At 55.0% G+C, this 24,615-nt stretch overlaps 6 protein-coding genes across 6 annotated transcripts; 1 reads left to right on the top strand and 5 right to left on the bottom strand.

Moving 5' to 3' along the window:
• Window positions 1-8,380: 8,380 nt before the first annotated feature.
• Window positions 8,381-9,160, bottom strand: KRP23_6546 (uncharacterized protein; the record flags this gene model as incomplete). Its single annotated transcript, XM_067891749.1, has 1 exon — window positions 8,381-9,160. One exon carries the CDS (start codon window positions 9,158-9,160, stop codon window positions 8,381-8,383), a length of 780 nt encoding a protein of 259 aa, XP_067746075.1.
• A 723-nt stretch (window positions 9,161-9,883) lies between these two features.
• KRP23_6545 (uncharacterized protein) lies at window positions 9,884-11,515 on the bottom strand (the record flags this gene model as incomplete). Its single annotated transcript, XM_067891748.1, has 1 exon — window positions 9,884-11,515. One exon carries the CDS (start codon window positions 11,513-11,515, stop codon window positions 9,884-9,886), a length of 1,632 nt encoding a protein of 543 aa, XP_067746074.1.
• A 1,330-nt stretch (window positions 11,516-12,845) lies between these two features.
• On the top strand, window positions 12,846-13,249 carry KRP23_6544 (uncharacterized protein; the record flags this gene model as incomplete). Its single annotated transcript, XM_067891747.1, has 2 exons — window positions 12,846-13,127; window positions 13,202-13,249. The coding sequence occupies 2 exons, from the start codon at window positions 12,846-12,848 to the stop codon at window positions 13,247-13,249; spliced, it is 330 nt and encodes a 109-aa protein (XP_067746073.1).
• An 88-nt stretch (window positions 13,250-13,337) lies between these two features.
• Window positions 13,338-14,594, bottom strand: KRP23_6543 (Apoptosis-inducing factor-like protein B; the record flags this gene model as incomplete). Its single annotated transcript, XM_067891746.1, has 1 exon — window positions 13,338-14,594. One exon carries the CDS (start codon window positions 14,592-14,594, stop codon window positions 13,338-13,340), a length of 1,257 nt encoding a protein of 418 aa, XP_067746072.1.
• A 364-nt stretch (window positions 14,595-14,958) lies between these two features.
• KRP23_6542 (Ferroptosis suppressor protein 1) lies at window positions 14,959-16,140 on the bottom strand (the record flags this gene model as incomplete). The annotated part of the gene is made up of 1 exon (XM_067891745.1): window positions 14,959-16,140. One exon carries the CDS (start codon window positions 16,138-16,140, stop codon window positions 14,959-14,961), a length of 1,182 nt encoding a protein of 393 aa, XP_067746071.1.
• Window positions 16,141-16,745: 605 nt separating this feature from the next.
• Window positions 16,746-17,930, bottom strand: KRP23_6541 (Apoptosis-inducing factor-like protein B; the record flags this gene model as incomplete). Its single annotated transcript, XM_067891744.1, has 1 exon — window positions 16,746-17,930. One exon carries the CDS (start codon window positions 17,928-17,930, stop codon window positions 16,746-16,748), a length of 1,185 nt encoding a protein of 394 aa, XP_067746070.1.
• Window positions 17,931-24,615: the final 6,685 nt, after the last annotated feature.

Raw genomic sequence — 24,615 nt, 5'->3', positions numbered from 1 at the left:
GCGTCGACAGCGATGTCAAACTCGATGTCACCGTCGAGAGCAAGATCCACTTCTTCCCTGTCGGAGGCGCCTCCGAGCAGAGCGTTCAGCTCGCGCTCAGACAGCTCCTGAGCAGTCTCCAGGTCGCCAAGGATGGCACACAAGTCCTCTTCTCCGAGCAGACCAAGACCAGACGCCGCACAGTTAGCCTGCAGGCCAAGGTCAACGCCGATGGCACTGATGCCATTGGTGTCGCAGGCGTCCGCCTCAATGGGTGAGCTGACGGCGTGCCAGTCCAGCTCCGTCAGCTCGATGGAGTCCAGCGCATCAAACAGCGGCTCGTCCTGGTTGCAGCTGCCGTCTGGCGCCCACAGCGACGAGAAGCTGATGGCGGACAGGTCACACACGTCGCGCGGGGACATCCTTTGCTTCTTGGACGCCATCATCGGCTCCACCATCACCGTCACTGTCGTGGTGGAGGCGAGGAGACTGCGAGGACGCTTGGCGGACGTGGTGGGACTGGTCGGCGTTGTCGCGACCTTCTTCTTCATCTGGCCGACCAAGGCGCTCAGCTGCGACGGGTGACACCGTACGAGGACATCGTGGTTGAACGTGGCAACACTGGCTCGCGTCTTGGTCCACTTGTGGAAGCCGAAGTTGTTGAGCTGGCGCTGGAAGCTCGAGAACTTGCCGTGCTTGAAGTACTTGCGCAGCACGTCGACCTCCAGTCGCGGCACGTCGTAGACCTGGAAGTGAGATCCATCGGCGGACCACGAGAGAATGCGCTGGTCTTCGTTCTGCAGCATGTCGTAGACCGAGCGTACGAAGCGCGGCACGGTGGCGAAGGCAGATTCGTTGTGCGAATTCATGGTTGTGCTGGTGGTGGTAGATTGGTTGAAGCTTGTCGTGGTTCGTTGGTCGCGAAGGTGTTGATCGCGGTGGCTTGTGTGGGTCGAACCCAATTGAGTTGTGGCGGACGGAGATCGTTGCTGTCAGAGCACGTGAGGCGCCTGTGCTGCTGCGGTACACGCGTGGCTTCTGCCGCGCACCGGCAGCAGTAGCAGCAGGGTGATAAGGAGCTCACCAAGGGCCACACCATGATGCTTGCCACAGGTGGGAGGACAGACGCACATGGCGCTAAGAAAGCTCGACTAGAAGTAAACGTATCTGCTGTTGTTGCGAGTGTCCCTGCTGGCGAGGAACCGAGGAACGCACCGAGAACACAAGTGGCGAGGGTGTTCCGACAAAGCACCTGCTGGCCCTGCTTCAGGGTGGACCTGTTGGGCTCGGAGAGCTATCTTTGATGAGCGTTTAGGAGATCTGAGGCGAGATGCTCGAGTGGCCCCTTGTTGGCGTGTCGTGTACGTTGGCGTTGTTGGTGAGGGAAGGAAGGTACTTGGCGAAGCCTCGCAATTCCATCGACATAAGGACGATAGCTAGAACGGAGATTGGAAGTCGCTAACATAGCCAAGTGTCATCAATGGAAAACGAACCCTCGCATTTGAAGGTTACCGGGAGTACCGGGAGTCCTGCGCCACAACGTTCGAAATGTGAGCGATGCAGCTTGCACATACTGTAGCATTAAACGCGGATCAAAGTGTAGCCATGTCGAGTATGTAGACGAACCTGCAACAACAAAAGAAAAGATACGAGATACGACCACCGAGACCAACTTCAACGACGTGGACTTGACACACACATAAACATACATACACACACACACACACACACGACCGGCCTGGGGCTATCCGATACATATTGATGGTGGATTCATAAGTTAGTGACACAGATAGGATGGCTACTAGCCTATACTACACGAAGAGCAGGTCTTGAAGTGGAGGCTGAAAGTTACACGAAGAGCAGGGAGTCCACGCCCGCGTTGACAGCGATGTCAAACTCGATGTCACCGTCGAGAGCAAGATCCACTTCTTCCCTGTCGGAGGCGCCTCCGAGCAGAGCGTTCAGCTCGCGCTCAGACAGCTCCTGAGCAGTCTCCAGGTCGCCAAGGATGGCACACAAGTCCTCTTCTCCGAGCAGACCAAGACCAGACGCCGCACAGTTAGCCTGCAGGTCAAGGTCAACGCCGATGGCACTGATGCCATTGGTGTCGCAGGCGTCCGCCTCAATGGGTGAGCTGACGGCGTGCCAGTCCAGCTCCGTCAGCTCGATGGAGTCCAGCGCATCAAACAGCGGCTCGTCCTGGTTGCAGCTGCCGTCTGGCGCCCACAGCGACGAGAAGCTGATGGCGGACAGGTCACACACGTCGCGCGGGGACATCCTTTGCTTCTTGGACGCCATCATCGGCTCCACCATCACCGTCACTGTCGTGGTGGAGGCGAGGAGACTGCGAGGACGCTTGGCGGACGTGGTGGGACTGGTCGGCGTTGTCGCGACCTTCTTCTTCATCTGGCCGACCAAGGCGCTCAGCTGCGACGGGTGACACCGTACGAGGACATCGTGGTTGAACGTGGCAACACTGGCTCGCGTCTTGGTCCACTTGTGGAAGCCGAAGTTGTTGAGCTGGCGCTGGAAGCTCGAGAACTTGCCGTGCTTGAAGTACTTGCGCAGCACGTCGACCTCCAGTCGCGGCACGTCGTAGACCTGGAAGTGAGATCCATCGGCGGACCACGAGAGAATGCGCTGGTCTTCGTTCTGCAGCATGTCGTAGACCGAGCGTACGAAGCGCGGCACGGTGGCGAAGGCAGATTCGTTGTGCGAATTCATGGTTGTGCTGGTGGTGGTAGATTGGTTGAAGCTTGTCGTGGTTCGTTGGTCGCGAAGGTGTTGATCGCGGTGGCTTGTGTGGGTCGAACCCAATTGAGTTGTGGCGGACGGAGATCGTTGCTGTCAGAGCACGTGAGGCGCCTGTGCTGCTGCGGTACACGCGTGGCTTCTGCCGCGCACCGGCAGCAGTAGCAGCAGGGTGATAAGGAGCTCACCAAGGGCCACACCATGATGCTTGCCACAGGTGGGAGGACAGACGCACATGGCGCTAAGAAAGCTCGACTAGAAGTAAACGTATCTGCTGTTGTTGCGAGTGTCCCTGCTGGCGAGGAACCGAGGAACGCACCGAGAACACAAGTGGCGAGGGTGTTCCGACAAAGCACCTGCTGGCCCTGCTTCAGGGTGGACCTGTTGGGCTCGGAGAGCTATCTTTGATGAGCGTTTAGGAGATCTGAGGCGAGATGCTCGAGTGGCCCCTTGTTGGCGTGTCGTGTACGTTGGCGTTGTTGGTGAGGGAAGGAAGGTACTTGGCGAAGCCTCGCAATTCCATCGACATAAGGACGATAGCTAGAACGGAGATTGGAAGTCGCTAACATAGCCAAGTGTCATCAATGGAAAACGAACCCTCGCATTTGAAGGTTACCGGGAGTACCGGGAGTCCTGCGCCACAACGTTCGAAATGTGAGCGATGCAGCTTGCACATACTGTAGCATTAAACGCGGATCAAAGTGTAGCCATGTCGAGTATGTAGACGAACCTGCAACAACAAAAGAAAAGATACGAGATACGACCACCGAGACCAACTTCAACGACGTGGACTTGACACACACATAAACATACATACACACACACACACACACACACGACCGGCCTGGGGCTATCCGATACATATTGATGGTGGATTCATAAGTTAGTGACACAGATAGGATGGCTACTAGCCTATACTACACGAAGAGCAGGTCTTGAAGTGGAGGCTGAAAGTTACACGAAGAGCAGGGAGTCCACGCCCGCGTCGACAGCGATGTCAAACTCGATGTCACCGTCGAGAGCAAGATCCACTTCTTCCCTGTCGGAGGCGCCTCCGAGCAGAGCGTTCAGCTCGCGCTCAGACAGCTCCTGAGCAGTCTCCAGGTCGCCAAGGATGGCACACAAGTCCTCTTCTCCGAGCAGACCAAGACCAGACGCCGCACAGTTAGCCTGCAGGTCAAGGTCAACGCCGATGGCACTGATGCCATTGGTGTCGCAGGCGTCCGCCTCAATGGGTGAGCTGACGGCGTGCCAGTCCAGCTCCGTCAGCTCGATGGAGTCCAGCGCATCAAACAGCGGCTCGTCCTGGTTGCAGCTGCCGTCTGGCGCCCACAGCGACGAGAAGCTGATGGCGGACAGGTCACACACGTCGCGCGGGGACATCCTTTGCTTCTTGGACGCCATCATCGGCTCCACCATCACCGTCACTGTCGTGGTGGAGGCGAGGAGACTGCGAGGACGCTTGGCGGACGTGGTGGGACTGGTCGGCGTTGTCGCGACCTTCTTCTTCATCTGGCCGACCAAGGCGCTCAGCTGCGACGGGTGACACCGTACGAGGACATCGTGGTTGAACGTGGCAACACTGGCTCGCGTCTTGGTCCACTTGTGGAAGCCGAAGTTGTTGAGCTGGCGCTGGAAGCTCGAGAACTTGCCGTGCTTGAAGTACTTGCGCAGCACGTCGACCTCCAGTCGCGGCACGTCGTAGACCTGGAAGTGAGATCCATCGGCGGACCACGAGAGAATGCGCTGGTCTTCGTTCTGCAGCATGTCGTAGACCGAGCGTACGAAGCGCGGCACGGTGGCGAAGGCAGATTCGTTGTGCGAATTCATGGTTGTGCTGGTGGTGGTAGATTGGTTGAAGCTTGTCGTGGTTCGTTGGTCGCGAAGGTGTTGATCGCGGTGGCTTGTGTGGGTCGAACCCAATTGAGTTGTGGCGGACGGAGATCGTTGCTGTCAGAGCACGTGAGGCGCCTGTGCTGCTGCGGTACACGCGTGGCTTCTGCCGCGCACCGGCAGCAGTAGCAGCAGGGTGATAAGGAGCTCACCAAGGGCCACACCATGATGCTTGCCACAGGTGGGAGGACAGACGCACATGGCGCTAAGAAAGCTCGACTAGAAGTAAACGTATCTGCTGTTGTTGCGAGTGTCCCTGCTGGCGAGGAACCGAGGAACGCACCGAGAACACAAGTGGCGAGGGTGTTCCGACAAAGCACCTGCTGGCCCTGCTTCAGGGTGGACCTGTTGGGCTCGGAGAGCTATCTTTGATGAGCGTTTAGGAGATCTGAGGCGAGATGCTCGAGTGGCCCCTTGTTGGCGTGTCGTGTACGTTGGCGTTGTTGGTGAGGGAAGGAAGGTACTTGGCGAAGCCTCGCAATTCCATCGACATAAGGACGATAGCTAGAACGGAGATTGGAAGTCGCTAACATAGCCAAGTGTCATCAATGGAAAACGAACCCTCGCATTTGAAGGTTACCGGGAGTACCGGGAGTCCTGCGCCACAACGTTCGAAATGTGAGCGATGCAGCTTGCACATACTGTAGCATTAAACGCGGATCAAAGTGTAGCCATGTCGAGTATGTAGACGAACCTGCAACAACAAAAGAAAAGATACGAGATACGACCACCGAGACCAACTTCAACGACGTGGACTTGACACACACATAAACATACATACACACACACACACACACACACACACACACACACACACACACACGCACACACACACGACCGGCCTGGGGCTATCCGATACATATTGATGGTGGATTCATAAGTTAGTGACACAGATAGGATGGCTACTAGCCTATACTACACGAAGAGCAGGTCTTGAAGTGGAGGCTGAAAGTTACACGAAGAGCAGGGAGTCCACGCCCGCGTCGACAGCGATGTCAAACTCGATGTCACCGTCGAGAGCAAGATCCACTTCTTCCCTGTCGGAGGCGCCTCCGAGCAGAGCGTTCAGCTCGCGCTCAGACAGCTCCTGAGCAGTCTCCAGGTCGCCAAGGATGGCACACAAGTCCTCTTCTCCGAGCAGACCAAGACCAGACGCCGCACAGTTAGCCTGCAGGTCAAGGTCAACGCCGATGGCACTGATGCCATTGGTGTCGCAGGCGTCCGCCTCAATGGGTGAGCTGACGGCGTGCCAGTCCAGCTCCGTCAGCTCGATGGAGTCCAGCGCATCAAACAGCGGCTCGTCCTGGTTGCAGCTGCCGTCTGGCGCCCACAGCGACGAGAAGCTGATGGCGGACAGGTCACACACGTCGCGCGGGGACATCCTTTGCTTCTTGGACGCCATCATCGGCTCCACCATCACCGTCACTGTCGTGGTGGAGGCGAGGAGACTGCGAGGACGCTTGGCGGACGTGGTGGGACTGGTCGGCGTTGTCGCGACCTTCTTCTTCATCTGGCCGACCAAGGCGCTCAGCTGCGACGGGTGACACCGTACGAGGACATCGTGGTTGAACGTGGCAACACTGGCTCGCGTCTTGGTCCACTTGTGGAAGCCGAAGTTGTTGAGCTGGCGCTGGAAGCTCGAGAACTTGCCGTGCTTGAAGTACTTGCGCAGCACGTCGACCTCCAGTCGCGGCACGTCGTAGACCTGGAAGTGAGATCCATCGGCGGACCACGAGAGAATGCGCTGGTCTTCGTTCTGCAGCATGTCGTAGACCGAGCGTACGAAGCGCGGCACGGTGGCGAAGGCAGATTCGTTGTGCGAATTCATGGTTGTGCTGGTGGTGGTAGATTGGTTGAAGCTTGTCGTGGTTCGTTGGTCGCGAAGGTGTTGATCGCGGTGGCTTGTGTGGGTCGAACCCAATTGAGTTGTGGCGGACGGAGATCGTTGCTGTCAGAGCACGTGAGGCGCCTGTGCTGCTGCGGTACACGCGTGGCTTCTGCCGCGCACCGGCAGCAGTAGCAGCAGGGTGATAAGGAGCTCACCAAGGGCCACACCATGATGCTTGCCACAGGTGGGGGGACAGACGCACATGGCGCTAAGAAAGCTCGACTAGAAGTAAACGTATCTGCTGTTGTTGCGAGTGTCCCTGCTGGCGAGGAACCGAGGAACGCACCGAGAACACAAGTGGCGAGGGTGTTCCGACAAAGCACCTGCTGGCTCTGAGCGGTGTGCGATCTCTGATTGTATTTTGGGCTTTGGTAGCGTAGACGGTAAATGTCTACATGGCGGGGATATGAGCGTTCTTCGTGTGGTCTTATGTGTACATGTTTGTGCGAAATCAATGCTGCAACACGTGGTTCAGCGGAGCTTCTAAAAAATGGAAATGTAGCCACTCGAGAATGTAGAAGCACCTGCAACTTGCATAAACGCGAGAAATACGATCACCGAGAGGACACTTCAACGTACACGTATAGGTTCGCTTGACTTACGACTTTCATCTTGTTCATGAAGCGACTGTCAAAATGCTGCAGCTGTGAATGCCACTAGGCACCACACGGTCATCGGAAAGGTTTCTGCAACTGCATTTTCCGCGCATTCCAAGACCAGACTGCGCAGCTGGGTAGTAGTCCTGCACATGATATCTTCTGTTCAAGCCCCTGTCACAAATTCCCAGTGTTGACTAAGGCGATTCGTTAACGCTCATTTGGTCCCGTATCTCGACCACAATCGAATTGAATTTGATTCGAGCAACCCTGCGCAAGAAACGAACTGCCCCGCCAGCATCGAAGCAGTATGCGCTCTAGTGACCCGATCGCAGACATCGTGCCTCGCTTTGTGAGGACTCTCTACGATATCCTGAACGATGAAGACCCCTGCATCCTATCATGGTCGGTCGACGGATCAAACTTCCAGGTTTTTGATGTACCTCGACTCGAGCGTGAAATCCTTCCGAAATACTTCAAGCACTGCAAGTTTGCCAGCTTCCAGCGCCAACTCAACAACTTCGGGTTTCGCAAGTGGACCAAAACGCGGGCCAGCGTGTGCACTTTCAGTCACGAGTTTCTCCACCGCTGCAGTCCATCCCAGCTAGCCGTGTTGGTCACCGAAATGGAGACGCACAAGGCAGCATACTGCGCTGCTTCACACATCGGGACAAAACGCGCGCAAGGTGACCGTGTTGACGATCGAGACATCGTTGACCTAAACTTCAAGAGATTACACACCGAGGACCAGCACACGCAGGAAAACGAGCGAGAACCAGAACAAGAAATGGCTAGCTTCAGCCCCGAAATTTTTTGCAACAGTTCTTGGCCGGTCGCTGGCTTCGACACAACGGATTTGTGTGCTCTGGACTGGTCTTTGGTGATCGATAATGGGCGCGAAGATGAGTTGAACACCCTGCTTGAGCCGATTCTGGTTACAAGCGAGGTGGGATCAATGGTACAAACGGGGAGCGACAACAACGGTAGTAGCAATAACGACCCACCCGCTCTTGACAGTTTGCCGCCGCTCGATGTCGAATATCTCGGAGATTCGTGGACAGACATTTTTGATGAAGTGGCTTTGTAGGAGTTCTTTGTGCGTTAGAGTATTGAGTTGCATGCACGAAAATTGTATTTTCAACAAGTTACACGGTTCAAACAACTACTTTCATGTATCAGGCTCCACGTACGAACGAAGGACTATACTGAGCCGACACCTCACCCAAAGGTAACGCGTCTCAAAGCTATACAAACACAGTGCTGGTCACATAAGCTACGCAGCAGCGCACGTCGTGTCGGGGCAGTAGGGCGGGTCGTTGTTGCAGTTCTGGTTGCACCACTCGTCCATTCCCGCTTTCATTGACCCGTCAGTTCCGACAGAGACGTATGTTCCACTCTCAGTTGGGGCAGCAGTAGTCTTAGGGGCCGTCGTTTGAGTCGCCGGAGTTTGTGTCGTAATTGCTGGGACATCCGTCAGTGTAGCAGCTGAGCTGCTTTCGTTTGCAGCAGCACTTGCGCTCGAACTTCCACCCAACGTTACATCCGCACAGTTGTTGAAAAGCTCATGCGGGTCCAAGTGTGTGGCTTCCCAGTAGAACTCGAGAACGCAGTGCTCCGGGCTGCAGGGCAAACCCGACTCAGGAACCGTAATACTCATTTCAGCAGGGATAGGAGGATCACCTTTATTCCCCGCCTCCGGGTGCAGCGAGCGCATGCAGTCGTCCAGACTACCGACCTGAACCTTGTTGCTTACATTTTCGGGATCAACCAAGTACACGGTACAAGGACCGATATGGTTGGCGCCGTCATTGGCTCGCATCTCAATCTTGCTTTCGCCGTACGGGATCATTTGGAGATTCGTATCGGGTGTGTTGTTGAGGCAGTCGCCACCAGGACGCATCGCAATAGGCCAGCCGAAGCTGCTGTCGATATCGAGTTCCATCGTCCGGATTTCACGGGACTCAGGCTTGACCATACCACCGTGGCCGAGCGCTACAGGGGCGTAATAAGCCGAGAGGACGAGGAGCGCGAGGCGAAACTGCGTGGAAAACATTTTCCGTTGGTATTGCTTGTGCTGCTGAAGTGATTTTGGAAAGTGAGAGCGTGCTTTCGCGTCGGTGAGGTTTGACGCAACCCCGTTTTGGTTCTCGTGAAGATGACCACCGCCCAAGTCTCACCAGTTGGAGCTAGCATATGGATACGCATAGAGCAGCAGGCTCGATAACCCCAGCAAACCGCACATACCTCGGACGACAGCGGAGGGTGGGGGGTTTCCGACGATTACTTGCAAGCTAGAAAATATATTTGCCAAGAAACCCATCGGTCCGTTCAGAAGTTGCATCGTCCTCAGCAGCGTATGGTGCGTTGAGATTTCAACTTCGCGAACAGAACAACGCATTTTTGCTGATATTCTACGGCTGGCGGCACGCAGGACAGCAAGGTGGAGGCAGAAGTGAGGTTCCAGAGCACAAGAAGTCACCTTGGGTGGCAAGCGTGCCGAGTTCAAGCCGTTTTGTCGAGGCTTTCCTACACGGTGGATTCACCGTCCTGGATGCAGGTGCTCTAGCATTTTGATAAACTACCAGCGGTGCGGCACTCATTACTACATGCAGTAGTTGATTCATTACAATGATATGATAGTTGCTTGAACCCAGTACGCTACGACAAATACTACAAATAGGCTACCGCGGTCACTGATCTTGCCTTCACTTCTGCCTCCACTGTCTCGTGGGCCAGGATGCATTCCCAGCACTACGATCGTACTGCATGCGTTGAATTACACCCACTGCTGCGGGTGATGCCAAGATACCAGGCTGTGGCCTGACTGGCGTTTGAAGAACTGGATGGGCTCCACCTTGTCTTTTTCGGCGTTGCGGTGGACGTACATAGCAAGACAGCCTGGGTGTTTCTCGCGACGTGAAGGCAAGAAACCCACAGTTTTCTTGCGGTCGTATACGCTTTGCAAGTAAAACTTGGACGTCGAAGTCACAGGTGTGCGGTCAGGCACACCAGTGATGATAAACTTTGCTCGCACGTCGATCTTGTTGCTGAACGTCAGCTTCTTGGACAACTTTTGCATTCGCAACACAGTTCCATCCGTACGTGCGAACGAGACACAGTCCCCACCGCGGAGCAGACCGTCCGTGGTGTGTCCAATGATGCGGAGTGTGTCGCCGTCCTCCAGCTGATCAGAGGGCTGAATAGCGTAGCAGCGAACGCGCCGCGAGAATGGGTTCTTGTGACCTCCTCCACGTCGCTTTGGATGTCCCTGAACCTGCGTGAACTGGCTGGTGGTGGTCTTGAAGGCCAGGTGAAGCTCCTGCCCGTGATACATGGGCACAGCAGGCTGTTCGTCGTTCTGAGACTCAGTAGGGCCTGCGCCGGCGTGGCTTCCGACCGGCACTGTAGCCTTGCGAGGTCGAATGATCTGGCTTAGCATGCGCGGGGGTGAACTGAGTCCACGGATGTTGCGAGCTGACCCACCCACTCGCTTTGGCACCTCGGTGGTGCGAAAGCGTGGCATGCGGCGGTTCGGATCACGCAGTGACGCATCAAAGTTCGCCACAGCTTGGCCACGAGTCTGTCGGATACTGTCAATGTCGACAGAGTGGTTGGTCGGGTCTTCACCGTAATCGTCGGTGGTCACACTGCTCGAGTCGTCGTCTTCGATCTCGCTTTCGCTTTCACCTTCATCGTCACTGTGGACCAGGATGAGGGGCGAAAGACTTCTGTGCTGGTTATGGTTGTGCATAAGCACATCGCGCAGGTGTGATGGGATTGACGGGGTCTCGTACTCCGTAGGCAGCATATCGAGCGTGAGTCCTGCTGGGATCGGCGGCGTACCAGCCATTAAACTGGCCGTGTCCTCCAGTGTCGGTCTCAGGATCTCGTCACTGCCATCCGTGTCCACATCCAGAAACGAGTTGGCCAGGTCCATCATCGGAGGCGGAGTCATCAACGGAGGAGGGGTGTCCATGAGATCCGGAGTCGTGGATGCACTGGTGGTCGAGCACTCCGTTGCCTTGTTGGAAGCTGCGTCCGCAGATTGCTCCGTCCAGCGCATGGTCATGCGCGACAACGGGTTCAAGATGTTCGACAGACGCGTCGATGCGGACAAGGACGACGTCGTGTGCGCACGGCGGCGCGACGACGTCAACGGCTCATCCTCGCTTAGAACGGCGATGTCGTCAGTGTCATCTTCCTGGAGCTCGTTCACATCGTCGTAGACGGCGGCAGCGTACGCCTTGTAAGGCGGCACTGGCGGGGGCGCTCGCTTGAAGGGGCGATTCCGGAACGACTTGAGACCATCATCCCCCACCGTTTGTCGTCGTACTCGAGGAGGTGACGCCTTGAGACTGGCCGGGTGGACTGTCACCTTGCAGTACTTTGGGTCCATACCCATGGTCATTAGCTCCAAGTCTCACTTACTAGCAAGTCTTCCCTTGGTCGGCAGAGTCCTGCGTAGCACGCGTCAAGTTGGAATGTAAGTGCGTCCGAGCGGGGGCGTTCGTCTGAATTGTGACTGACGCGTCTTGGAGAAGAAGCGAGCACCCGGTCGACAGGGCGGCGTCGGGGTGGCAAGCACTGTTCGCATTGTGCACTCACTGAGCTTCACTATCGCGGGCCCAGGTGGCGCATGGCGTGACTCGCACACCCTGCCAGCTGGGATCTGGATGGCGGGCCATGCGACTTCCGCTGCCTTTACGAGAGAGAGACTGGGCAAATGCGCTGTAACATCTTGGTGGAGACAAGATGATGTACCGGAAAGATAGCAACAGTCTCCCCTACCGCAAACACGATGGGAAGCTGTTGCAGCAGAAATTGTGGCTGGAGCTCTAACCAGAATATATTTTCGACGAACATACACACCAGCAGCCAGCGTCAATGGCCATGGGACAGTCACGCGGCTGGAGTTCTTATCCCCGCTCAATTGGTTCTACACTTACGTTTATTCCTGCACCGATACCGCCATGCCGCGCGAGGCCTGACTGGTAAAGGTGACACGAGCAACTCGGCTGTCGTTCGTTGAAGTGTAAATTTGGACTCATTGGCGTGGTATTATAACTTGCATGCTTCGCCTCCGTCTCTCTCCTCAATGCGCTCGACACGCAGTTTTCATCAGAAGCGCTGGTGTGTGGCGATACATGTACCACTATAGGCCGAGTGCTCGAGTGAAGGCGAGGATGTACTCGTCGTGAGCATGGCCATGTCGGATCAAAAAGAGCATTGCGCACCTGGCGCCGGCGGCAGCCTCGCCTTTGCGAATCTCCCCAAGCATCACTTGGATATCATGGAGTGCAAGTGGGGGGATACACTTTACGTTAAGACCTACCTTTTCCCGTCATGATTCACACGCGACAGTAGAGATTTTTTACAAGCTCTTTCGCCGTAGCAACGACAGCCTCAAGTCCATGCACCACACGGGTGGATCAGTACGCGAAAGATACAGCCCCGGCTTCAAGTCATCCGTTGTGTTGCCCCCACTCTACGAGTGTAGCCAAGCTGCTGTTGCCTAAGCCCGTCATACGGATAAGTTGCTCACGAAGCCCTGTTGTAGACGATCTTCAGCCTAACGCGCAGACAAACCACACAGCTTGGTCATCTTGATCGTATTTTACCAAGCAATAATAGCATTGGCAGGATAGCACCCGAATGTCAAGCCAACTCTGAAATGTGAGATGCAAATTTTTTTAACATCATCGACAAGGATTTCGCAATCTGAATAACTTGAGCCGAAGATGAACCCTGAGCCACTCGTGCCCTTTGGCGCTAATTGCGAGCTGAATCGCCATGGACTCCCCCGCCATGACCTCGCTCCTGCCGAATCTTCGCCGCCACGCACCTTCGAGACGCAGCAGGAGCTCCTGGAGCTGAACCTGGTTCTCTTGGAGTTCCAAGCTGCATTCAAGCTGCCCAATTCTTTCATGGAGAACCTCAGCACCATCCTCCTCTTCCGGTCCCTGAACCCGGCGCTCCCCGCCGCACTGGTGAAGATCCGTCGATCGCGAGCTCGCTTCAAGGTATACCGACAACTTCCAAACGCTCGAGCGATGAACCATCAGTTGTATATTGGCTGTGCATGGGTGAGTCGTAGCAAGACGGCGAAAGCAATGCTATATGTATTCCTCAAAAATATGGGTAATGTTCGCTGCTCAATGACAAGACTTCCTCTGTATTTTGAGCAGTGTACCAAATGTTGACGTTGCTCACCATGCACATAGCTAGCGAGGTTACTTGGGAGGCGTGGCACCCAGACTGCCCCACGTACGTCCAGCCATGAAGTCCTTCGCCTTGATCATCCAAGTAACCCAGTCGCCGACCACGACGCCTCCCCAGATCGGCAGCTGCGAGACGCCTCCATCACCAACCGGGAGGATCACCGTCTCCGTGGTGACCTTGGGGTACGGCTTACTAAAGCCGTCTTGCTTCTTCTGCACGACGGCTGCCAGCTGCGCGGCAAGGAACTTGCCCTGGTCTGCAGCCCAGAACGCCATCTTGGGTGTCTCGTGGTTGCAGTTGTCGCCTAGTGCAAAAATGTTCGAGTACTTCTCGTCGTCCAGCTGCAGCAGCTCGTTCACCTTGATGGAGCCCTGCTCCGTAATAAGCGAAGGGTCCATGTCATGTACGAGCTCAGAGTCAGGGTGGAAGCCGCCGCAAAGCAGCTGAATGTCAGACTCAATCTCAGTACCTTTGTCTGTGCGAAGCGTACGCTTCTCGAAAGAGTTTCCCGGGAGACGTTCAGCGAGGCGCTCGCCAAGAACGACCTCCACGTTCATAGCATCCAGCGCCGCGTGAAGCTTCGAGTAAAAGTTGTCGGAGAGTTTGTTACGGGAAATGAGCTCTTTATGCGCTTCGAGAATCGTCACTGTCTTTTTCGGGTACTTGGCCTTGATCTGACCCGCCATTTCGCAGCCAACAGCACCACCTCCAACGATTAAGATCTTGCCCGCATTTTCGATCTCCGAACGGACCTCCTGCAGCTTGGTCTCGGTCGCTGCGCGGGTGTAGTCCTTCGGGTCCTGTTTGATCGGAACCGTGTATGTGCTTCCTGTGGCCAATACAAGGTAGTCGAACGACAATTTTGTCGCTTTCGCACTCTTCTTGTCGTCTTCATTGATCGTGTGAAATGAAATTTCCTTTTTTCCCGGCGAGATTCCCGTGGCGACGGCGTGCTCCACGCGAACGAAGCCAGTTGACGTCTTCGGGATGGCGTTGTCGTACGGGACAAACATGTTCTTGGCGTAGTCGGCATCGACGCAGGCGCGCGCTGCCCCCAGCGTGTGGTAGAAGTGGGCACTCTTTTCCAGCACCACGACCTCGATGTTGTCCGCTTCGGTCAAGGTCTTGGCCAAATTCTGGGCGCAGTTTATCCCAGCCTGGCCGCCTCCGACAATGACAATGCGCATCATGTTTCGCTTGATAAGGTGGTTGATCGAGCGGCTGGAGCTGACTAGCTGGGAAGATGTTCTTGAGAGGAGGTGGCTCATTCACGGAGAGATGGATAATGAACACTTGGGTACTCGCATAGGAACGTACCGGGGATTCCTGCAAAGTAGGAGAAATCATAGCCATACTTTCCTGGAGTAAACTTTCATTATGGCCGATGTTGATGCCGGTATGGCACATTTGAATAATCGTCGACCGATGACTCCCTCCATCTGATGAAACCTGCAACCGGATAGTAGCATGAAGACGACGGCAGCCTTCTCTTGTGTTGCTGTGAATATTGAAAGTTGACAGGCGGAGCAAACTGACCACTGGCACTACTGGCAAGAGCACAAAGGTGCAAGCGCAGTAAACTATTTTGACGGCTTCAACTCCATCTTCCTTACTCAGCTACTTCTAAGTACTTTAGTTCGGGACTGTGGCGCCGATGCTGGCCCAGATTCGGCCGGCGAAGTAGTCCCTCGACTTGATTAGCCACGTGAACCAGTCGCCGACGACGACACCTCCCCACACCGGCAGCTGCGAAACCCCTCCGCGCGGGCCCAGCGGCAAGACTATCATAGCCGTTGCTGGCACCTCGAACTCCTTGGTAAACCCAGGCTGCGTCTTGCGAATGACTGCGGACAGCTCGCCAGCGAGGAACTTTCCCTGTTCGCCAGCGATGAAAGCCATCTTCGGAGCAGGGTGGTCGCATACGTCGCCAAGAGCAAAAATGTGAGCATACTTGTCACTCTCCAGCTGCAACTGTCCATTGACTTTTACAGCACCTCGGTCCGTCACCAGCGATGCATCCATCTCCTCGACCAACGCAGCCATGGGGCTGAAACCACCACAAAGAAGTTGGAGGTCAGAATTGATCTCCGTCCCCTTGTCGGTGCGCAAAGTACGCGGCTCGAAACCGTTGCCGCTTAGACGCTCCGTCAGACGCTCGCCAAGAATCACCTTCACATCCAACTTCTTCAAGGACGCATCCAGGTATGCGTAAAACTTGTCACGAAGGTTGTTGCCGGAAAGGAGCTTCTGGTTGGCCTCCACGATCGTCACTGACTTGCCCGGATACTTCGCCTTGATCTCCGCAGCCACCTCACAACCCACAGCACCCCCACCAACGACCACAATCTTCTCGGATTTCTCAATGTGACTGCGAACCTCTTGCAGCTTCGCCTCAGTTGCCGATCGAGCGTAGTCGCGGCTATCCTGCTTGATCGGAACGGAGTACGTACTGCCCATGGCCAGCACGAGGTAGTCGAACTGCAGCTTCTCCGTGACTTCGTTCTCCTTGTCGTCACTTCCAATCGCGTGGTATGACACCTCATTCGAGTCGGCGGAGATTTGGGTGGCGACTCCGCGGACGATTCGCACAAACTTGGCGGCGTGCTTGGGGATGGCGTTGTCGTACGGGATGAACATCTTGTTGGTGTAGTCGGCATCCACGTAGGCTCGCGGAGCGCCCACAACGTGGTAGAAGTAGGCGTTCTTCTCGAGCAGGATGACCTCGGTGTTATCTGCCTCGTTGAGGTTCTTGGCTAGCGCCTGCACCGTGTTGATACCCGCTGCACCCCCTCCGATGATCACAATACGCGTCATGTTCTTGGTTCTTGGGGTCTTGAGAAGCTTTTGCTTTGTTGAGAAGTGTGCGTTGCGCTGCAAGTTCGTTTGTGAGTGGCCAATACAAATACTGCCACATGGCGGGGAGTCGTTTGAGAGTGTTCTGTAATCGCCGCTGGACAGAAGGTAGTTTCCGAAGCAAAACCAACATTCCCAGCGCAGGACGCTGGCGATTTGCTGGCGATTGCGGGTCAACCAGCGTGGATGCCTTGCCTTCTGCTCCTTCAAGGCCCTTAATCAAAGACAAGCCATGTCAAGTGGCCTCCTTGCAATGGTTTGTGCGCTGCTTTTAAGCACTGGGACACAATTGGCTATGACCTTCTGAGGTCGCATGCGTGTGCTAGAGATTTTCGTGCGAGCCAAACCGCACCGATGATTGAGGAGCTGCACTACGCTCACATCATTCACTGCCAAGTTATCAAGGCCATCTCGACCTCGGCAACTAAGGTTTTAGCGCTGAATGCGGTGGGCCGAGCTCCATCGCCACTTCAATTTGCTTGAGTTATTCCTTGTTGGCAAAGTACGAAGTAGTGCACATCGTTTTCGAGCAATATATTACCGTTTACAAAAGATAGACTGCCCTATTAGTTGGGGACAACGGCGCCGAGGCTCTTCCAGGTCATGCCGGCGAAGTAGTCCTTGGACTTGATGGACTTGGTGATGAGGTTGCCCATGACCAAGCCGCCCATGACGGGCAGCTGCGAGACGCCGCCACTCGGGCCCAGCGGCAGCACCGTCGCCACCACCTCCACCTTGGGGAACGGCTTGCTCACGTTCGTCTGCGTCTTGCGCGCCACGAGCGCCAGCTCAGCGCCCAGGTGCTTGCCCTGCTGGCCCGCGTAGAACGCGCGCTTGGGCGCCGAGTTGTTGCTCGCGTCGCCCAGCGCGTAGATGTTCGAGTACTGGTCACTGTCCAGCTGCAACTTGCTGTTCACCTTAACGAAGCCCTCGGGCGTCACGAGACTAGCGTCCAGCTTCTGGATGAGCTCCGTCGTGGGGCTGAAGCCGCCGCACAGCAGCTGCACGTCCGACTCGATCTCCGTGCCTTTGTCCGTGCGCAACGTGCGCTTCTCGAAGCTGTTGCCCGAGAGACGCTCTGTCAGACGCTCCCCCACCACCACCTTGACGCCCAGGCGTTTCAAGTACGTTGACAGCTTAGTCCGGAACTTGTCGCGCACGTCGTCGCCCGCCACCAGCTTGGCCTTACTCTCGAGGATCGTCACGTTCTTGCTTGGGTACTTGGCCTTGATCTCGCCGGCCACCTCGACGCCCACAGCGCCGCCCCCCACGATGAGCACGCTGTTGGCGCCCTTGACCTGCTCGCGCACCTCGGCCAGCTTGGCCTCGGTGGTCGCGCGCTTGAAGTTGTTCTTGGGCTGCTTGATGGGCACCGTGTACGTGCTGCCCGTGGCCACCACCAGGTAATCGTAGCTCAGGCTCTTGACGGGGCCCGCCAGCAGGTCGTCATCCTCGCCGATGGGCGCGTACTCGACCTCGTTGGTGCCGGGCACGATGCGCGTCACGATGGCGCGCTGGATCTTGACGAACGCCTTGGCCGACGGCGGGATCACGCTGTCGTACGGCACGAAGAGCTTCTGGGTGTAGCCGGCATCCACGAGCGCGCGCGGCGTGCCCACGGCGTGGTAGTAGTACTTGCTCTTCTCGAGCACGAGCACCTCGGTGTCGTCCTTGGCCGTGAGGTCGGCCGCCAGCGTCTGAGCCACGGCGATGCCTGCGGGGCCGCCACCGACGATGAGGATGCGAGGCATGGTGGTTGTTGTGGTGTGGGAATGAATAGGTACGTGGGTTGCTGCTGGTGTCGCTGCTGCACTTGCGGCGCGTTGAGAACGTTGGGGAATGAGAGGCTGGCGATGGCGGCGGTCACGCGCTCGCGGTTGCTGATCCCCGGCACGGACCGCGGCACAAGCAACTTTCCTGCGTGGTGTACCGTACGCAATCGGTGCAAGATCGGGCAAGTCGCTGTTTGAGCAACATGTCGCATGGCTGTATCGGCGTGGACCAATGAACAGCGCGAAGCGGACACGTCACCGACTTCTCCTACGCAATCGGCGGTCCGTAAACACAACGAGAGGTGCTGCCCTCCGTTATCACATGTTCATGGTAATTGCTTAATCCATAAAGTAAAGAAGGTTATCACACTTTAGAGCTCTATTTGTATGTTTGTATAACAAATACTGTTTTGAGTCGGAAGAGATCATTTGGTATAGAGGGGCATCGAGTTCCATAGGTACATGATAGCGTGCGTCTGCCTTTCAGAAGACGTAAAGCGACTCGATGACCCATCGAATCGATCCACGAAGGCCTGAGTAGGGCGATTGGCAAGGACTCGAGGTGTGGCGCTCGAAGTCGGCTGTGGCGTACGAACAGCGGTTTGTATGAAGAACGAGGTGGTGCAGCCACGTGGGTGGAAAGGAAAGATGAGGGCCTTCGCGTGCTCCACATGATATGTAACGTGTAGGCTTAGTCTTGTTGAGGTTAGACTCGGCCACCTCGTGACTCAAATAAGACATATATTATGCATTACCGGAGTGGCTATCTGAAAGGCAACTTCCACTCTGAAACGGTTGGCAATGGCCAACCTGTACTATGTTTTTGGCAGCAGTATAGAGTTTTCTAGCTTCGTTGTTCTTCTAACTGCTCATTAATGCTCACTATTTCTTTTACCATTCTCCGTACAAGTTCTGTCCTTCAAGCGCTAAAGCTGCCCCCGCAACAGGTTATGAGCCCAACCGAACCTCAAGTGACGACTTCCCTCGACTTTCCGGTTCAAGGAACTACGACGTGTGGAAGACCCGAGTCACGGCATCGCTTGATGGCAAGCACCTGGTCGGTTTCGTCAAGAAGAAGGACTACGACGGGTTAAGCAGCGACGACGATGACGAAGACTCGTCCGACAGCGAGATGTCCGACTCTGCCGACGGTGGCGCTACGGTCTCTTCGCCAGCCGACTATGACTCGCAAGCCGTCGACTACGAGCCAAGCTCTGACGAAGACGCGTCCGGCGGTGAAGAAGATGCCAAGACCAGCGCGAAGCCCAAGCCACCCTCCCCGGTACGCTCGTTTTTGCAGCGCTAGTCGCAGCGTCGGGCTGCTAAGGAGAAGCGCGTACCACTGTCTTCCCGCCGCCTCCGTCGCATGGAGGCGCAGACCAAGTCATTCCTGATGAAGACGATGGACGACACGCACTTACGTCTGGTCAAGAACCTCACCACGGCCTACGACATCTTCCAAGCTATCTGCAAGAAGTACGAGGGTGCCGCGCTCCATGGCGACCCGTACTATATTCTGCACTTCCTCATGGAAACCAAGTACGAGGAAGGGAGTGACGTGAGTGAGTTCTTTCTCATCCTAGAAGACGCGATGCGAGCCGCGTCCAAGGCGATCGAATCGGTCCTCACCGACGGACAAAAGTCTGTCTACCTGTTCCACTCTATGCCAGCGTCCTGGAAGGACGACCTGCGCATTTGGAAAGGTAACCGGAAGTACATCCCGTATGACGAGCTCAAGACGAGCATCGAGGACAAGATCCGCAAAATGGAGGCTGAGACGCGTTACACTCTGGCGAAGGGTACCCCTGAAAGTCGCACTACCAAGGGAGAGCGGGCTCTCATTGCTCCAGCCCAAGCGCCGGCACGTCTGGTGACCGACAGCCAGGTCTGCAGCTACTGCCAGAAGCCTCACCATGATATTCGGCAATGTCGAGGACTGCAAAAGGACCTTCGGGATGGTACTGTGAAGGTGGGAACCGTCCTGCCTGCGAACTTTGAGTTCCTCGGTGGAAACTCTAACCGGTCCCACCCCTACGAACGACGTGGCAACAACTCCGGTCGTGGACGTGGATCCTGGAAGACAGGCGGTCGAGGTCGGACCAACGGCGGTCGGGGTGGCAACAACCGCGACAACAACAGCAAGGGACATCAGCAATCTCGTCGTGATGAAGGTGGATATGATCAGTCCCGCCGTGAAGAAGCACGCATCGCTGTCGCGACAGTGGTCAAGCCTGTTCCACCCGCCATCAGTCTAACGGCTCAAGCATCCACCACCTTCGACCCCAGCTGGACGGTCGACTCGGGCTGCACCAGCCACGTCACCCAGCATGCCGAGTGGTTCGTTTCGAAGACTCCTGCTACTGGCACGATTACGGTCGGTGGGAAGTCTGAGATACCCATTGAAGGCACAGGTGATGTCGTCCTTCAGGTGACCGATTCTAAGGGAGGTCAGCGACAGCTGACGTTGCGTGACGTACTTTACGCACCGCAGCTTCACTACAACCTGCTGTCGGTCGCTGCCGCTGTGGAATACGATTTCCGCTTCACGTTCCAGCGAGCCGTGTGCACGGTTCAGACCGACCACCGCTTCAACCTCAAGGCGAAGAAGTCAACCACTGCGAAGCTGTACTAGTTTACGGCCACGCCGATCCAGAAGCAAGAAGCCCACGTGGCTACCTCTGGTAAGTCCGCTCTTGCACAAAAGACTTGGTCATCCTAATATTCGTGTCTTACAGGCGCTCACTAAGAACCAAGCCCTCCACGGACTCGATGCCAACACCGGAGTTCCTAAAGACAATTTCTTTTGCTCTGCATGTACTTACGCGAAGTCACACCGCGCTGCATTTCCTTCCAATAAACGTGTTGAACGTGCTTCAATGCCGTTGCAAAAAGTTCATTCTGATATCTGTGGGCCACTACCCGTTTCTAGTCTCAGCGGTTATCGCTACTTTGTCGTCTTCATTGATGACTTTACGCGATACATGTTTGCGTACCCTATTAAAACCCGTAGCCAACTTTACTCTTGCTACGAAGACTTCAGGATGAAAGCCTTAAACATCTTCCGCTCTGATGTGCACACCCTAGAATATCCAGGTCCTACCTCGGACTTGGATGTTCAGGTCCTTCAAACTGATAATGCAAAGGAGTACGAGAAGCTAGGCCGCATAGTCTTTAAACGATACGGAACTCATGCACAATTTACCAACGCTTACACACCACAGCAAAACGGTGTCGCTGAGCGGCGCATGCGCACGATTCTGGAACGTGTACGTGCCCTCCTACTTGATACCAAACTGCCCAAAACGCTCTGGGCAGAATGTGTCAGTCACGTGACTACACTACTTAACATGACACCGAGTGAGAACACCTACACTTGCAGTCCCTATGAGCTATGGTACAATCGCAAACCGAGTGTGCAGTACCTGAAGGTGTTTGGGTGTGCTGCATACGCACACATCAATGATATCTACAGGGATAAGCTAGATGCACGAGCAAAGCTCTGTCTATATCTAGGCGTTCCTAGTCACAAAAAGGGGTATCGCCTCATGGACGTTTCGATGAAGGCCATCGTTTACAGCCGTGACGTCGTCTTTCAGGAAGACAGCTTTCCAACCCTTGAGGATGTCGACCACGCACCCGATCCATTGCCTCTACCGGCTCATCTGGTTGATACTGCCTCGTCTGGTGATAGTCCCACGTCCAATATCCAAACCAGCCAATCCCCAAGGGTCGGACCAAGCAGTCCCCCGAAGGTCGGACCTGATGTCCCACCCTTTATAACACCTGCAGCGATGCCGACTCCGCTGAGCGATGCCACTGATGCTAATGACCGAGGCGAAATCATCTATTCTTTTGTAACGGAAACGCCTTCAACACCTCCACAGTCCCCTGCTAAACGTCCTCGATACGAGGAAGCAGTCAACCTTACAGAGCTGACGTCAGAGGAGGATACTCGAGAAAACAATAAACGTACAACTCAAACTCTTAGTCTGCTTGCTATTCGGTATGTGCCTGAGCCTAAGTCCTACAAAACAGCCATGAAATCCCCTTATGCTAGACAATGGCGAATTGCTGCGGAATCTGAATTTGCGTCACTCATGAACAATGAAACGTGGGCTCTGGTTCCACCACCCAAAGGCCGCTGTGTTCTCCAAAACCGGTGAGTCTTCGTTGTGAAGTACACAGGCTCGGGTGAAATCGACCGGTTTAAGGCACGCCTAGTTATTAAAGGCTTTCTACAGCAATATGGCATTGACTACAACGAGATCTTTTCTCCTGTTATCAGGATGGAGGTCCTACGCCTCCTCCTGGTCATAGCAGCATTACTAGACTACGAGGTTCATCAGTTGTATGTGAAGACAGCCTTCTTAAATGGCTTCCTCTCGGAAGAAATCTACATGGCCCAGCCCGAAGGTTTCGCTGCTGCTGGCCAAGAGCACCTTGTCTGCAAACTCCTCAAGAGCCTTTACGGCCTTAAACAAGCACCTCGTATTTGGTATCAGACACTGTGCGCCTTCCTTGAGAGCCTCGGCTTTCACAAATTGATTAAAGATAGCTGCGTCTTTATGGCAACCATTGATGGCCAAGTATGCTACATTGCTGTCTACGTGGACGATCTGCTTATCATAGCACCCACTGTCAGCCTCGTCTGCCGTATTAAATCGGCCCTGAAACAGAGATTTTCAATGACAGATTTAGGGGAGGTGAATTACATTCTCGGCTGGTCCATTGAACGGAACCGTAAAGCCCGAACAATCTTTATTCACCAGCAAAAGTACGCTACAAATGTCCTCGATAAGTTCAAACATCTTATTTCGTACCCTACTGCGACGCCCTCAGACCGCAGCATCAAGCTTACAAAAGCCATGCAGCCTCAGACCCAAGAAGAGAGGGAGGCTATGAAAGACATCCCATACAGAGAAGTCGTAGGCAGTCTGATGTATCTCATGGTTGTAACTCGCCCAGATCTAGCATGCTACATGCGCGAAGTCAGCCAATTCTTAGTGAACCCTGGAAAGGAGCACTGGAAAGCTGTAGTAAGAGGTTTAAAATATCTATCTGGTACAACTGACCAAGGTTTGCTACTTGGTGGATCGACGTCGGTTGATGCTAGCAACCTAGCTGATCATCTCACAGCCTACACAGACTCCGACTATGCTAATTGCCCTGACACTAGAAGGTCAGTTGGTGGGTATGTCACAATGACCGGAGCAAGTCCGATTTCATGGCTTTCGAGGAAGCACCATACGGTAGTGCTCTCGACGACAGAGGCTGAGTACATCGCAGTGTGTCATTGCATGCAAGAGGTAATCTTCCTCAAACTGTTACTGAAAGAGCTTGGGTTCACGACAAGTAAAGCTACTGTCATTATGGAGGACAACCAAAGCTGCATCAAAATTGCTAGCAACCCGGAACTACACGGACGATCAAAGCATATTGACATCCGTTACCATTTTGTTCAGGAAAAGGTAGAACGACACGAATTCAGCGTTGTTTACTGCAACACCAAGTCAATGGTCGCAGATATTTTCACCAAGTCACTTGACAAGCATCAGTTCCGGAATTTAAGAAGACAACTAGGAATGCAATCATTCAAGGAATAAGCAAATAGATAGATCAATAATCACTGTCAAATACATATATTTTCACAATATTAGTGAGTCACAGGACAGCGTGGGGTTTCCCCTACAATAGGTTTACCCACTGCACCCTATAGGTTTTACCCTCAACGAGGTTTCCCTGGTACACAGCCACCGAATATGCTAACAATAATAATTTGAAAATGAATGACAAAGTCAAAAGAAGCACATGCATTATCTGCTTAAGCCTCAAGAGCTACCTTACGCACAAACATAAGGCTATTAATCCACTCACCATAGCGTCCCAAGCTACGCTTGACCGACCCATCATGAGCGGTGTACTTGCGACCCTGCACCTCCAAAACGAACGCATGCCCGACGCCCATGGTATTGCTGGCAGCCACAATGTAGAAGCCGTCCTCGAGCTTCAAACGCTTGATGCCTGGGACGCCACGATGTCCAGAGAGCTGACGATTAAAATCCAGGTCTTGCATCGAGATGGGTGAACCAGCACGCTTCAGCTGGGCGAGAAAAGCCTTGAAAACACTCCAGCGGATGCCACGAGAAAACTTCACTCCACGGCGGTGCGACTCTGCGAGAAAGCTCTCAACCTCAACGTCTGGCACTGCTGATGGCTTACCCAGCAAACGCACAGCCTGCTGCAGCGCCTTGAACAAGCACGTGCCGCTGGCGTTGGCACCGATCAGCGTCGGCACAGCCTTTCGCGCCCAGCACAGGAAGGTGTCCGGACGTCTCGCTAGCACCCACGCATCCACCATGAGCATGGCATAGCCAATGCCGTCCTCCTTGAGCGACTTCTTAGGCTCCCAGGTCGGGTCCCAGCTTTCCGGTCCCGCATAGTTCAGCGGCTTCGTCCAGACGACCTTGTACTTAGTACCAGTAGCCGTTTCCTTGCGGTCCGAGAGATACGCCACAGGCCACGTCTTGGCTTGAGTCTGCTCCTTCGGCGGCGGCGTGGAGCTGACCTGCACCTGCTGCTGACCTGAGCGCTTGCCACCACATGACATCCTGTCCACCTGCAGGGTACGCGCCATGGCTGTTCTGGGCTAAAACAACCCCGATAC

This window comes from Phytophthora ramorum (assembly GCF_020800215.1).
Source record: "Phytophthora ramorum isolate Pr-102 chromosome Unknown Phyram_PR-102_s0005, whole genome shotgun sequence".
NCBI classification, from domain to species: domain Eukaryota; phylum Oomycota; class Peronosporomycetes; order Peronosporales; family Peronosporaceae; genus Phytophthora; species Phytophthora ramorum.
The sequence above is the reverse complement of the archived record's forward strand: the minus strand, read 5'-3'. Positions and strand labels throughout refer to the sequence as shown.